This window comes from Manacus vitellinus, unplaced genomic scaffold (assembly GCF_001715985.3).
Source record: "Manacus vitellinus isolate BGI_N305 unplaced genomic scaffold, ASM171598v3 scaffold_55_pilon, whole genome shotgun sequence".
Taxonomy (NCBI): Eukaryota; Metazoa; Chordata; class Aves; order Passeriformes; family Pipridae; genus Manacus; species Manacus vitellinus.
In genome coordinates, this window is record NW_021940651.1 from 2,371,878 (window position 1) to 2,388,174 (window position 16,297).

The following is a 16,297-nucleotide window of genomic DNA, read 5'->3' on the forward strand; positions in this document are numbered from 1 at the left end:
TCAGAAGTCTTTCAAAATGAAAAATGCCAAATCTATGAACAGAAATTCATGTTTTCAGGTGACTTGGGCTTTCCCCATAATTGGTTCAGTATGCAAAATGTCATTATTGATCTAAAATCCTTCTTATATTGTCAACTGGGTTGTGAAGCCAGCAGGCTGTCTAGAGCTGGAAACTGTGTTGGTGTTTCATATTTGTCCCTGCTAGCATGAACCAGTTCAGAGAACAGTGCAGTGCAAACGTGTGCAATCAGGCACACATTTGGATGGTCTAATCGGCTTTAAGCCTGTACAGAAATAATCACCTCTGCTAGCACCTTTCAGCAATAATAACCAGTTAGGCAACCAGACTGCTTCTTCACTGAGGTCTACTCTTGCCCATAAAAAAAATAAAAGCATACAAGTACTGTGCACCAAGATTGAGAAACTAATTTTTAAATACTTTAATTATTTAGAAGCTGTACTTAAAAATACCCAGATCTTTGACAGAGAAATAAAGAATGGCTTTATTTTCCATCTTTTTAAACACTCTTGTAACTTGCCTGTCTCCCTTTCCAATGTCTTTTTCTAAACAAAAATCCCAATGAACCCTGACAGATAACGTTTGCCCACAATTTTCCATGCTGGAATAACTATTCACTGTCTTGTGGAATTGTATTGTTATAGCAGTCAGATAGCTACATAGGAAAGGGTGCAGAAAAATAAATTGTTTTCTAGGTAACATAAATGTGTCTATTAGTAATGACTTATGAGTACTGATAATCATCTGCTAAGCCAAGAGAAGCTTTTATATTTGCCCTGCTAGTCAGATATTTTGTGACTTAGTGTAAATAAGTGGTTCAACATTTTTTATCCTGTCTTGAAGTAGATTTTTAGAGTAGTACTAGTAATCAGTTCTAAAGTGCATACACTCAACATGTACATATATACAACCTTAAAGATCATCTAGCGCCAACCCCCCTACCACGGGCAGGGACACCTTCCACTAGACCAGATTGCTCAAAGCCCAGTCCAGCCTGGCCTTGAACACTGCCAGGGATGGGGCATCCACAGCTTCTCTGGACAACCTGTGCCAGTGCCTCACCACCCTCGCAGTTAAGAATTTCTTCCTAATGTCTAATTTAAATTTACCAGCTAGGATTCTCTATATCCATTAGATCATCAATGCCCCATCACAAAGGTTACAAAATCTCAACCTTCTAAGCTTATTCCCTCTAGCCCTCAGTTTAATTCCCTGATTATTATGCAGTTTATTATCCATGGTTTTTTACTACTAATTTGTTTTTCTTGTATTTTGCATATTCTTCAAGCCTTAAGTAACACCTTTTTTCCATGCAAAACCACCATTTGCAGGAATGGGGCATCCACAACCTCCCTGGGAAACCTGTTCTAGTGCCTAAACACCCTCACAATAAAGAATTTCTTCCTAATATCTAATCTAAACTTGATCTCTTTCAGTTTGAAGCCATTCCCCCTTGTCCTGTCACTAAATGACCTTGTAAAAAGTCCCTCTCCAGCTCTCTTTGTAGGCCTCCTTCAGGTACTGGAAGGTGCTATAAGGTCTCCCCAGAGCCTTCTTTTCTACATGCTGAACAACCCAAATCCTCTCAGCTTTTCCTCACAGAAGAGGTGCTCCATCCCTCTGATCATCTTCGTGACTCACTCCAACAGGTCCATGACTTTCTTGTGCTGAGGACCCCATTGCTGGATGCAATACTCCAGGTGGAGTCTCATAAGGGCAGAGCAGAGGGGACACACTGTTTTTGTTGCAGCCCAGAATACAGTTGGCTTTCATGTATCCACTCCTTTTATTTTATTCCCTTTCAAACAGCAAGGAGTCAGGTTTCTTTTGTTGACGTTATTTTTGTGATTAGTTCCTACTTCAACCACTTTGTGTACAGTTAGGCTAAAAGGGGTAGCGTGCAAGCAGCAGTAGAATAGGAGAAAGAAAAGCAAGGGTGGATCAGTTTTCTAAACCTGTTGCTATGAAATTCCAGATATATCCACAGAGCACAACACTGCAGGATTTTCTCACAGTTAGCAACCACTCATAGATGTACTGAAAAGCTGCGAAGCACTTTTCTAAGGTTTTTGTGTTGTCAGCCACTAACCTATAGTCACAATGGCAGATCTCAGGGATATGCTAGGGGTAAGGGGAGCAAATTCATGTAGATAATGTGTTCATCTTCTGTGTAGTGCTGCCACTCTTTCCACCCCATACCTCGCATAGATGGAAAAACAGCATAAATGAGATAATCACAAAACAGTGCAAGGTCCTATGGTATTTAAAGTTATTTGTGTTTTTATCTGTGTATGAAAGATTTAAGGAGGGCTGTAGGGATGGCCATTTGAGAACAGAAATAATTCGTGCAAAGTTGTGTAGAGCCTTTCTAAACACATGACTGGCACAAACCTAGCTGTCACTAGTGTTCCTGGGAAGAAACAACTGCTGGAATATCTTTACTGGATTATCACCTATCTAAAAAAACCAAACAAAATAAAATAAAAGTAGTTAAGAGAGGACAATCCATGGGTTCTCCTGAATTTATGTTACTTGTATTCACAATCCTTCAAGTCATCCAAGAATGTTAGCTCAGCATACCTCAATTACGTATTTATTGCTCTGTTTTCCAACTACTAAACTGAGTTCAGTGGAGAGCACTAACAGTATTATATGTAGCTCATCTGACAGAACCGACGCTTCCAGTAAAAAAAGATATCAAGAGGCAGATGTAGCAATAAAAGTAATTAATTTTAAGAGTAGGACACTTAACATTGATTCTACAGATTACTGCAATTCTCACTTTCAGCTGGCCAGCCACCATATTCAGAGTATAACTATCAGGAGCAGGCTAATGATCACTGTGTTGAATTTTTTTCTAAATGGAAGCTTATCCCCATAGACAGCAGTGCCACAAACTGCATCACATTGATCTACCAGTGTTTCATCTCCTGGAGCTTTCTCAGTGACTGACACTTTCTCTAAGGAAACTTCTAAAATGGAAATTCAGTTAATTCCAGCTGTAGTTATTTCCTTTTCTAGGAGGAGATATTCAATTCCTTCATGTTGGAAGTCCACTCACACCGTTGCTCACCCAGCTGGCAGAGGGCTGGATCTGCTGGTTGTGACAGCATGGAACTGGACTCCAGTGGGCTACCGATGGGTGGAAGCCTCATTAACACATCTGTTGGACTTCACCTTTCAGGCTTTGTTGCCATCAAATATATGAATGAATGAAGTTCACGGTCAGGTCTTTTGAATTTAGATTGCAGAAAACCATTGTTCAAGAAAAGCAGGTTTCCTTGTCCACATCATATTCTGGATTTCATGGCACCCATGAAACAAAAAGAACTGTATCTCATGATCTATTTCTACAGCCCAAATATTCCATACCAGCTGAAGCTCTGACAGAAGAGTTAGATCCTATGATAAGAACTTGGTTTGAAGCACTGCACTGTAGAAATAGGTAGAACAACATCAGGTGAAGCGCCATGAGTTTTCTGCTCCAGCCTGGAAATATAGGAGTAGGCAAACGTCCCTAGATGCATGAACAGGTCACAGGGTGTGGAGTTATTACTAGAATTACTGGGGAAAAATTATTGAGACTATATATATCCACATCCTAGGAGAAGTTGTAATCCTAAGGAAACTTCCAAGGTGGAATGTGGTTAGCATGTAAGGAATCTGTTACCCGAGCAAGATGGCCTGCAACCTTAGTTGTTGGCAGCACTAGGGAAGCTTGATGCGCTGACCTTAGGAGAAATAGAACGGAGGGTGGAGCAGAGTGGAGACACCACAGCCAGGCTCTGTTGGAAATCATTGCAAGTATGCGAAGTTAATGGTACCCTGTAGCTGATAAACCGCATAGCATCTGCCACATAAGAGATATATTGGTTGCTGAACGAGCAATTGCTTAATTTTATGGTAAAATCGTGTCCTGTGGATGAACTTTCCTTATTATAATACCAAAAAACACCTCCACCCCAAAAGCTACCCATATCCAAGGTACGACCACCCCTCACTGAGCATGCGCTCTATATTTTTCTACTCACCTGTACTACTGCGGACATTTCTTATTCCTCAGGTTCAAGAAGGAGAAATCCTACCTGGGGTGAAGGCAAACAAAAACTAAGCAGCTCAGTAAGGGCATGGAGGGCCTACAGAATAAGAAGATGACTAGCAGGAACAAGACAAAGCCTGAGAGGGCTGACATCAGTTTCAAGAAAGGTAGCAAGGATGAAGTCCAAAGAAGAAAAAGAGCTACTGAAGTACAAGGAAAATGATGGTCAAGAACACAAAACGATTCAGTACTTCTTTCCAAAAGGAAGACCTCACCATCAACAGTGTAGTAGCAAATGTCCCTTGGTGCATTGGGAAGGAATGGTGAGGAAATCATGCATGCTCTCTACATCCCTGCAGAGTTCATGCAGAAAGAACCAAAACCCTGTCTTTCAGCTCTGTCATCACCACAATCAGATGAACATCTGTGGTAGAAATGCCCTTATTTACATAGTCTGAATGTACATACTAATTTTGTACCCAACGTAGAAAATTGCAAGAATAGTACATTCCTTCATCTTTCAAGACTCAAAATACTAAATTCTAAAGGAATAAGAGATTTACCAAGCTTTTGGTTAAACTTTGAACATTTCCACATGAATGGAGGTAGACAGCTCTCAGAAAGATTAAAGTCACCAATGATCTCTGAAAGTTTTACCATGTGACTGCAGCACATTTTGTATGCCATATCTGAGTCTTGTGTTTTAATGTGTTTCCAAGGGAAACAGCTCAGGCATTTCTACCGCTGAGTACAAGGAGAAAAAAAATCCACAGGAAAATGAACATGCATTGCTCACATCAAATGGTTTGTAACCATTTAGTTCTGGAGCACCTCTTGCTCCAGACTGAGGGCTTGATCTTAAAGCCCAGATCTTTGGTCCCCTAGTGTCAGAGACATGGGGTTTGACATCCTGTGGAGATCCAGCTAAACTGGATAAACACAGAAGACTTTCAAAATACAAAGTTTCTGTGTGCTATTTGCAAATGTGTTTAAGTGGACAAATCATCTCAAGATGATGCACAGCTCTCACCCCCATCAGAAGGTACATGCCTCCTTGCTACAAAGTGACAGAGCCAATGCCCAGGCTGGGACATGGCAGCCCATTCCATCCCTTCTCCAGTGCAGGGCTGGGAAGAAATGTCATCAAAGATTTCCTTAGCATGTACTGGTAGGGAAAGGAGGAGAGAGCAACAGGAGTCAAATCAAATCAAATTGAATCACAGAGCTGAGCTGGAAGGGATGAACACTGAGTCCAACTGCCTGACCATTTCAGGGCTGACCAAACTAAAAAGCATAGTTGCTAAAAGGCAAGGGCATTTTCCAAATGCCTCTTTAACGTCGATAGGCTTGGGGTATGGACCACCTCTCTTGGAAGCCTGTTGCAGCAGGGTTTGATCACCCTCTGGGTAAAGAAATGTTTCCTTATGTCAAGTCTGAACTTCCTCTGAGGGAAATAGCTCTGAGCCATTCCCACATGACCTGGCACTGAGTCCCAGGGAAAAGAGGGACCTTTTTCCCCTTCCCCTCCTCAGAAAGCTGTAGAGAGCAGTGAGGTTGCCCCTCATCCTCCTTCTCTCCTAACATCAAAAACTCAATGTCCTGAGCTGCTCCTCACAGGAGCCCTTTCACCAGCTTTAGTGTCTTCCTCTGGATGCATTCAAGGACCTTCACAACCTTTTGAAATCGTGGGGCCCAGAACCACACACAGTACTCAAGGTGAGGCCACACCAACACCAAATACAGCAGGATAATCACCTCTTTTGAGTGGCTGGTGATGCTGTATTTGATGTATCCCAGGACATAGTTTGCCATCTGGGCTGCTCAGGCACACACTGCTGACTGATATTGAGCCTGTTGCCAACCACCAACCCCAGACCCCTTTCTGCTGGACTGCTCTCCAGCCAATCCTCTCCCAGTTTAGACTTGTGCCTGGTATTACTCCTTCTTCGGTGCTCCAATCTATCCAGATCAATTTGGTATCATCAGCAAACTCACTAATGGTGCATTCAACTGTTGCATCCAAATCACTGATAAATGTACTGAACAGAATTTGACCTAGAACTGATCCCTGATCCCCCACAAGGGACTGGTCACCAGCCAGATATAGCCCCATTCACTGAAACCCTTGAGCTCTGCCCTTCAGCCAGTTCTTCACCCAGTACACCATGAACCTGCTCATCCCACAGCTGGACAACTTGTCCCACAATACCGAAAGCCTTGCAAAAACCCAGAAAAACTACATCCACCACTTTCCCTTCATGCCTCAGGTAGGTGACCTTATTATAAAAGATACTAAATTACTTAAACAGGACTTTTTCTATATGAAACCCACATTGACTGTGACTGATGATTGCAGTGTTCTTCAAAGGTAGTGATAGGACAAGGCGTAACAGTTTTAAATGGAAAGATTTAGATTAGATATGAGGAAGGAACTGTGCACTGTCAGGGTGGTGAGACACTGGAAGAGATTGCCCGGAGAAGCTGCGGATGCCCCATGCCTGGAAGTGTTCAAGGCCAGGTTGGATGGACTCTGGTCTAGTGAAAAGTGTCCTTGCCTATGGCATGAGGGGTTGGGACTAGAAGATCTTTAAGATCCCTTCCAACTCAAACCATTCTGTGATTCTACTAGAGTGTAACCTCCCCTGTGTTGTCTTTCTTTACTAAAGGAATTAAATTTTCTGTATTTCTCATAGAATTCCATTTTACTGCCTTGTTCATTATAATTTCTTTGAAGCTTCTGCCCTTCTGAATTTACACAGTCATGCTGTTACTTTTACGTGCTTGAGTCAGAAAGCTTTATTCTCACTTTTTATATAATCTCCTATTCATTTTCAGATCTCAAACAGTTACTGGGGTATTCTTGCCTGCTGTTTTTTCTCGAGTTTTTGAGTTGTTAATACATTATTTAAGTCACAGTCAATGCTTTGCCTGATTTTACCCAAGGGATGAGCGGTTCTCCATTCTCTTCTGGCTGCAGTTTCCCTTGCACAACAGTAATTTTCTAAATTTATTTTCTTTCGGATTTGTAACTTTACTGACCATAATTCCAGTGAGTTTCACCTTGTAGAAAGAGTTCCCTCCATTAGACTGGGTCCTCTAGAGAATACCCTGTCCTGGTCTTTGTGGGCTGAAGCCTGAACAGCACTGTCAGTATTTTGCTTCCTTCTTCCTTCCTGACCTCAGAATGACACCATCACTTTGTGATAATTTTTATCCAAGTCACTCAAAAGAAAAAGGCATTTTCTTGCAATATAGAAACTATAATTTTATTGGAAATAATCAGCACAACTGCAAGAAGTTTTACCTCAGTGCTGCAATTGGTGTATTTTATTATAAAACTACTCTCTTGTTCAAAGTTCCACAACTGTAGCAGCTTGAAAGGTGCTTAACAGAATGTCACAAATGGCATTTTTGTTTTTCTTACATATGGAAGTGGTAAACAGGTAAACAACCTTTCAGTATCTATGGCAGTCTTTTTTCTTTTGCTATTGGTATCCTCCATTTTGAAAGGAATGGCTTTTTCACTTCATTTTAGTTTATCAGCAGGATGACTTAAATGTTTGCCATCATCCATCTCCAATTCCTTTACCTCTTCCTCCAACTCATAGTCTGAGACCGATTCAGTGTTATCATCCCAGTAATCAGCGTCATATTTGTCCAGTAAGTATTTCTGTGGTGTAATGTCATCATCATCAGGATTCTTTGGTTTTCTCTTTTTCATTTTCTTCTGAATCTTAGAAAGCTGCTGCTCCTGCTCTTCTGTCCAGGGAATACTTTCTATATGTCTTGACACTTTCAGTCTTTTATAGTCCATTATCTGTTTATTGAGCAGTTCATGGTCAATACCAAACAGATTAGACCGCATGGGTGGCCCTGAAGATTGAGTTGCTGAAGAGAATGGTTTACTGTGAAAAAGAAAACAAATATTGGGGGGTTTCTCTCAGTGCATATTTCAAGGGGTAATTTTGACAACTTGAGTAATATGGAAATAAACTGGAGTTTTCAGTTTTACTTTATAAATTCCCTGTGTTCAGCACTGTGCTACCCATGTTAAGAAGGAAGGGATACCATTGTATCATATGTCCGAGGATAGTCTGTGTATAAGCCTGTCAACAGATTTAATGGGGGAAAGCCAATAAAACAATGACATTCCAGATGAAACTGCTTGTCTCTTGAAAGAGGGGTACACAGGTAACAGAGTGAACACTGGACCTGGGAGCCCCAAGGAATTTAAGACTTCTCCCGAGCTCTTCCAAGAAGTGAGAAGCAGCAGCCTGTGCCCAAAAGACATCAGACCCATGTATATATGACACCTTATGCTGGACTTCAGTATTTCCACAAGACACAGAGGAAGATGTTAGGTGCCATGTGGGAAATCTGTCAGCAATGACTTCCCACTGGAAGCTATTTCTGATTTGCCCCTGATGAACCATCCTGTGAGATGCCGGGGCCCAGAAGGCATTTCTACCAACAGACTGCAGCACCCAAGTACAAAGGCTGTTGGCTTTGAGAGCATCCAGTCCACAAAATCACTATTCCAATAGACTGTTTAGCCCTATCTCTCAATAGCCAAAAATCCCTCACAGAAGAATGCTAAATTAACTTAGGGAGATTAGTCAGTAAACTTGTAACTCACGTATAACACACCAAACTTATATCAGAAAAAAATGGCCAAGTAGAGGAGCACTGGTATTCTTATGAGAAAATTACCAGCAAGCAACAAATATTACTGCTGCAAAGCATTTTTTTAAAATTTGATTATCGTAAACAACATCAAGTCTTGGAATCTTAGAAATTCTACATTTATTTCCCTCACAAAAATCAAGATATTAATACCAGAACAAGTATTGGGTCTGCAAGTAACAAATCTGATGACTATGTCACTCAAGGTATAGACATGAAATACAGCTGATTTCTAAGACTGTGTTCTGATACCACGTTATGGGTGCCTCTGAAAGAATACACACTGTGCTGTTACAAGTGACAATTCAGTCATTCTCCACAGTTTTACAGAGGTTTGCTTATATGTAATAAAATAGACCTTCCTTTTCCATATTTTGCAAAGCTGTGGTCAGACCTGTGTACAAGAACCAATGACAAAATAGCCTATGAAAATGTGTCTACACTAAAATATGGAAGTAAATCAGAGCATACATAATACGAAATATTTTCCCTTAATTTTAATAAATGGGTGTAACTTCGGTAAAGAAACTTAAGTCACAAAATAAAATGTCGTCCTCTACATTTAAGTTCTGGGATGATTACATAATAGTTTTGTCCTTGGCTATTCTATAGTCTCTTACATAAAAAAAAAAAAATCAATTAAAAAAATCTTATCTCTTCAAAAGATGAGATACTTTTCTGGTAAAGTCTTCCAAACAGACTCTCTCTTCTGCTTTTTATTTCTTCATAACATCATTTGCTGAACTCTGAGATAATAAAAACGTACAAATCTAATTAAAATATACTTTCTGTCATGTCAAATGATACCCAATTTAAGTCAGCCAACAACGATGAAAATGGGCACTTGTACAATTCTGATTCAAAAAGACCCACCTTGAATCATTTTCAAATATTTCTTCTTCTTCTTCAGGAGGTCCAAAATCAGCAATTGCCAATAAGTCCTCGACCTGTAAACACATGAAGGCAACACATTTTAAAGATCCTATATTAAATCTACTTTATGCACACCTGAAAGAAACAGACAAGCACGTAGCAGCAAATATTTGATTTTCTACATGGTTGAAATATTTAGCACAACCATTTTAAAATAGCCTCTTCCATCATTCCAGTAAGCATGGAACAGCTTCCACTCTTTGCCTGGGAAGTTTGTGTCAAATAGTGTAATGTATCCAGGGATTCCTTGGAAGTTTTTTGCCTTGTACATTATAAACAATTGGCTAGGGATTGTGTGACATGTAATTTTTGGTTTATTTGTTCTCTTACTTCAGTCTTGTGAATCTTTTTTCATAACATCCTTACACTGAGATTTTTTTCATCTCTTCCCACTTTCTGCAAGTTTGCATTTCTATTACACGTAATTATGGAGTTCCCAACTCCCTTTTAACATGGCACCTATCCAGTAAATGCTACAAATCTAGTATATTCAGTGCTTACAGACTGTACATAATTGTGAAAATTTGGTCTCATCTGAAATTTTTATTGCAACTTTTCTTTACATTAATTCCCTTCTAATTCAGTGCATTATTCTAGGAGTTTAATTGGATGGTCTTTCCTTGACTTCCAAAACTTAAAAATCAGGTTCCATTACATTATTTCAAGCCCTGTTATTTGAATCTGTGGTTGATATAAATCTGATGAATTGCAAAGCAGGAGAAGATGACCCATCTAAGTGCTTTCCAGTGTCATTCCCTGACAGAAGCAATATAAGGAGAGTTTATACTTGTCTTGTGTGGAACCCAGAATTTTTTTGACCACAGAAAGTTCAAGCAGTTCACTGCATTTCTAGAGAGTCTAAAGCTCTTGCTATTCTTTCCAGCCCTGCTCACACACACTGCAGGAGCCCATAAGTCACTAACAGTAATTAATTGGTTGTAATAGTAACACATGTAAGAATAGGGCACTTCAAGGCACAGAAATGTGAACACATTCTTTTCAACTTCTATTCACATCAACAGGAGGAGGCTTTTTCATTAAATTCTACTCATTGATGTCATTCTTCTCTTCTGGAAATCTCACTATTTAAGAGATCTCGCTTCACAGTCCTAATGACAGCAAATTTCTAGGAAACATCATTGTTCTAGTAATATTTCAAGTAGTTAAAACTATCAACACCTTGACAGAAAATGTGAAATAGTAAAGATAATTTTAAAAGCAATGGAAAAAATGTAGTATGAGTAAGCTTACATCCCCCATGTAAAGATCTGCACTTCCCTAAAAACATTTTAACAATTCACAGATGGAAAAAGATTGGGGGGAAAAAATAAAAATAAACAAGTCGCTGGTTAGAGTCACTGGAATTTTAAATCACGTAACATTTAAAATGTGGAAGAAAGCTCTTCCAACCTCATTTCTATTATCATGTACATCAGGCAACCCTATACTATTCCTTAAAAAGGTAATTAAATTTTTTAGAATTTCTTTATTGACCTAATGATACAACCTACAATTCTTTTACATTGTACAGAAGCCTCAATCTTACTAAAGATTGTTTGTTAAAGTGCTTTGGAACTTGAAGAAGAAAGGGTACAGATAAAGAGTGATTTTGAATATAGATTGTTAGAGGAATTGAATGATAGCTCTCTCCTAAGTCATCATATTTGTACACTGAGTCAAAGAATAGAATTACCTCTTTCACAGCTGCAGCTTCTTTGTCTTTTATAAATATTATTGGGGGTACATTTCCTAGAATTTGCTGACTCTTCAGAAGATACCTGGCAAAAATACAGCATTCACCAGTATGAGTATCAGTAGAGCATCTCCAAGACAAGTAAAATGTGTTAAATTAATTCTAGCAGTACTGCACATTAAAGATATGGTTTGCAAAACTTACAGTCTGATGGGTAGCTATTCAAGTTAGTGCTAAGCAATACATCACTGCAGAATCCCAACTTTGAATGCATAACATACAAAAACTACCAGCTGCAGATCCCACTGAGTATTGATGACATTAGTATTGATGATAATAGATTGTCTCTATCTATAGGCACAAGTCTTTTCCCCACTTCATTTGGCATCCTTATCCCCACTGTATGGGTGAGAGCAGTGGGGGACAGAGTCCTCAGAGCAGAGCAAGACAACTAGTCCTACACGCTAGCTGCAGAAAGGACTGACAGGGTTCCCCTTGTCTTCTTCCCAGCCAGCAACTTTCCTTTTCAAAAAGTGGAAGCTGTTGGGAGTAGAAGAGAGCATTGTGCTGGAGCAGGAATTACATAGCCTAGGGAAACAGGTGGAAAGTAAAAGGGTTTACAAGTATGCTCCTATGTCACCTTCCACATGGAGTTAAATCCTGAACTTCCAACCCACTGGCTTGATAGCAGAGGGGAAGCAAGAAAGAGGGAGAGACAAAAATCTAAATAATACCCTGAAAACTTCCTGGACGCTGGACTCTGTGCTGAAAAAATGGGTAAAAGCATCACAATACATGGTAGCATCCTGAATTATTTTTTTTAATTGGTGCTGTGAAGAATTTCTATAACATTAGTCACCCCTTCTGGAGGTCTAAATTGTCCCTAGCAATCAGAATTGCTCAATGAATCTGTAAGGAGATACTTGGAATTGCCAGTCCGTTGTGCAGCATGCCATTCTGGCCTTCTGTCACTCAGACCATGTCCAGCCCACCACCTCTAGTACAACAATGAGTGAAACCTCATCCACACTCCTCTTGATTTCTGCTCAGCCCGCTCCAGTCCTGGAAAAGCACAGAAGCCAAATAAGCCAGCTGTGCTCTAGCAAGAGAATACACAGGTGGTCTGTCGCAGCCACCCTTCACTGTGAGGCTCATCACAGGAGATGCTCTAAGTATCTAGAAACCTAAAGCATCCCAATAGGTCAGATATAGGCTGTTAGAAATCCTTAAGAAATGGCACTAGTCCCTGGCTATGAATTTATGCAGCAGCCTGTTTATCCCACAGCAGTACCGTATACGTGGAGCGCTCTTCCGCAGCACGCTTTCCACATAGCTTTCTTTCTCCATAGTAGCAGCAGGATTCCAGTACACACGACATGCTGAAAAGTTTGATGACAGGGACACCTGTAAAAGGGCAAATATATCTTTAAAATTATATATATACACACACACACTTCATGTACAATGAAGTCTCTGATGGATTGCAGAAAGCCTACTAGAAAATTTCTTCTGATAACAGAAGTAATGATATTGTACCAGAATCAGCTCAGGAGTAAATCAGGACTGACCTACTCCCTGCCATGTCCCAGTGCAGCACAACTAAGCAGTTATAAAATCTGAATTATATTCGGAAGGAGGTTGTTTCTTTCTCTCTCTCATGTTATAAATTGTTTTGGTTACAGCAGTGCTTCCTGAGAATGCTGTGGCTTGCCCACACCAGCCAGTATTTTTATGTGCAGACATGCAATCCAAGTTAGACAAGCAACCCTCAAAGCCCTAAGAGACAGAAATATTATATGAAGGGTACTGCACAAATAGAGCCAAAAGACTCATCTTGCCCATGTAATTTTAATCACTTGCCTGAAGACGGAACAAATTCAGCTGGCAACAACATCTATTTCAGTCACAAATAACAAACCTTTTCTTATAGATGCAGCTATGATGCGCAATTTTTTTCCCATCCTTCTAATAAGTCCATCAGGCTTTTAAGCCGAAACCTAGTATAATTTAGTCTTTACAGAACAGCATATGTGGAAGATAAAAACTACAGACAACAAACAAGAATGCAGAAACTGACTTGGTTCCTGAATCAGAGGTTTAACATCCCTTTCAAACCCACAAATTACAGCATTAGCTACAACTAGGTTCAAATCCCAAATCTTTCTCGAATCTTGCTTTACAATGACATTTTCTTATGCTTGCCTTTCTTCTGAACTAAGCTCATCCCTCACTTAGGTTTTCTGCCTGTAATATTGCTGGTGAGTGACACAAGGAGGTAACAACTCTCACACAGCTACAAGAAGAAAAGACTCTTGGAAAGATACTCTGGTAAAACCAGACTTCTTACGAAAAGTCAAGGCAAAGAGTTTATATCTGAGTAACAGGGAAAAAAAGTCATACCAGGAGAATAACCATTCAGTTTCCCTAAGTTGTATTTGCACTAGAGTGGCAAAGGTCTACTAAGCCAAGTACAACAGTGACAAAGCTCTCCCAGTGTGTACACCAGAGCCTGATCTGGCTGCATTCTGCCACATTAGAAGCAATGCAGTAAAACTCCCCCTGCACACATCACAACACCCAGGGGAGCTCCTTTGGCACACCATGCTGACCTCATGGCACAGCCAGAGTGGCTCAACACAAGATGTAGCTTTGGCACTTGCCTTGCAGATTTCCAGCTTGAGATCATAAAATTCTTGACTGACTTCACAGGTAGTCACCATCTGTGACATAGCCTTATGAATAAGACCATTCAAGACTCTGCAGCGTATGTTATCTTCTCTCCTAGTTTTTGTCTGCTCATTTTTCATTAGGGCGTCCAACTTGGTTGGTTTATATATCTTAAAAAACGAAACAACACATTAATCAGTAGTTACACACTTGTACTAGGTAACTATATACAGTTCTATGCACTCTACTAAGTATGCTCTTAGAATGTCATTATTGCAGCTGTGATGGTTTTATATAAGACTTATGTATCAAGTGTTTCAAAAAAGAATATTTCTGTTCATAAAATCTCTGACCTTTGTGTCTTACAGTCTAAGTTTCTTAAGTTTCCTTACTATTTTGTAGCAAGTTATACAGGTTAATAAATCTCTTTTCTAAAATACAGCATGTATTGACTGAAAAGCATTGCTTGTTTGAAAAACAAACATTAAAAAACTTTTTCGCTAAACTAAGCTTTTAGAAGTTTTAACATAGATCAGTTCTCTGCAATGTACTCAAGAGCATGCAAAAGAGCATTGATGTTGGCACAGATGAAAAATCAATACAGAGGAAGAAACAGCCATGGGAAGCCAAACTGCTTCTCTGGATGGCAATCCTGGCATGTTGCAGTGAAACTGGAGCACCAGTGTACATTCACGAAATTCTGCCATTTCTCCCTCAGAAAATGCTTTTCCCAAGGTTGGAATCAATGGCAGAACAACAAGTTTTTTCCTACTGGAACATAACATCTTAAGAGCTTGCACTTACCATTTTAGATCCCAGGGTAGGGCTGTCATACCAAAATTTCTTTCTTTTGGAAAAAGGAAAGGAAATCAGTTTTATCTTTCAGCAGCTCAGAGAAACAATGTATTCTCTGTGTAATTAAAATGCCACCTCCCTGAAGGCACACACCACCACCTAGGTTTTCATGCCCACAAGTAGTTTTCCCCCCAGCTGGGGTGCAGTAGCAATGCTTCCCATGCACATAGACAGCACGGGGAGGAGGGGGAAAGAATAAAGTTTCTTCAGTCATAGAACCATTAAGGTTGGAGAGTCATAGAACCATTAAGGTTGGAAAATATCACTGACCCAGCACTGCCAAATCATGTCTCCAAGCACCACATGTACATGTTCTCTGAACGCTTCCAGGGACGGTTATTCCACCACTTTCTTGGGGAGCCTATTCTATTGCTTGACCTTTCTTCCCTTTCAGTGAAGAAATTTTTCCTAATATCTAATCTAAACCTCCCTCAGTGCAATTTGAGGCCATTTCCTCTTGTCCTGTTGCTTGTAACCTGGGAGATCAATCCCCACCTGCCTAAAACGTCCTTTCACATGGTTGTAGAAAGCGATAATGTCCCCCCAGCCTCCTTTTCTCCAGGCTAAACGCCCCCAGCTCCCTCAGCTCATCCTCATCAGACTTGTGCTCCAGACCGCCCAACAACTTCGTTGCCCTTCTCTGGACACGCTCCAGCACCTCTATGTCTTTCATGTAGTGAGGGGCCGAAAAATGAACACAGGATTCGAGGTCCGGCCTCACCCGTGCCACCGTGTACAGGGGGCAGTGTCTGCCCGGGTCCTGCTGACCACATACTGCTGATCCAGGCCAGGATGCCATTGCCCTTCTCGGCCACCCGGGCACACTGCTGGCTCATGGTCAGCCGCTGCCGACCAAATGAGATCGGGGGTGACTTGGCACAGCACCGAAGCACCGATATCAGAAGAGCCCCGCGGCACTGGAGGCGGTGCCCGTAGCGCGGCTCGGGGTGGGAGGTTTTCCCTCGTGCTACTGGGGACCCCACAGCCCCTCTTACACCCTTGTCCCAGCGCCCACAACCACCCCCGCCAAGGCACGGCCCTGCCCGGCCCGGCAGAGGGCCCGCCGCCGCCGGCCCCGCACCTACTTGTTCTTGCGGAGCATTTTGCGCAGCAGCCCTGGAGGCGCCCAGGGCGGCGGACCGTGCAGCGCCCCGGCACCACCGCGCATCGCGCGCGCCGCCCGGGCACCCCACATTCCGCCCCGGCGGCGCCCGGCCCGGCCCCCTGCTGAGCTCCCGGCTCCGGCGGCGGCTCCCCCTGCCGGCGCGGCGGCCTGGGCCGGCCCGGAGGGAGAGAGGGAAGGACGGGGAGAGGCCGCGCCGCCCTCGGTCGCGGTCCAACCTGAGGCCCGGGTAGGGGAAGGCTCGCACACAGGCAGAGCCGAGCCCCGCGCCCGCGCAGCTGTGCA

General features: G+C 41.6%; 1 protein-coding gene across 1 annotated transcript; it reads right to left on the reverse strand.

Annotated features, from left to right (window-relative positions):
- Nucleotides 1–7,343: 7,343 nt before the first annotated feature.
- Nucleotides 7,344–16,084, reverse strand: RBFA (ribosome binding factor A). The gene is given in 9 exon segments (XM_018081703.3): nucleotides 7,344–7,963; nucleotides 9,615–9,688; nucleotides 11,368–11,452; nucleotides 12,659–12,771; nucleotides 14,028–14,204; nucleotides 14,839–14,881; nucleotides 15,975–16,004; nucleotides 16,006–16,051; nucleotides 16,054–16,084. Coding segments are annotated over 9 exon segments (978 nt in total). The 3' UTR covers nucleotides 7,344–7,584.
- Nucleotides 16,085–16,297: the final 213 nt, after the last annotated feature.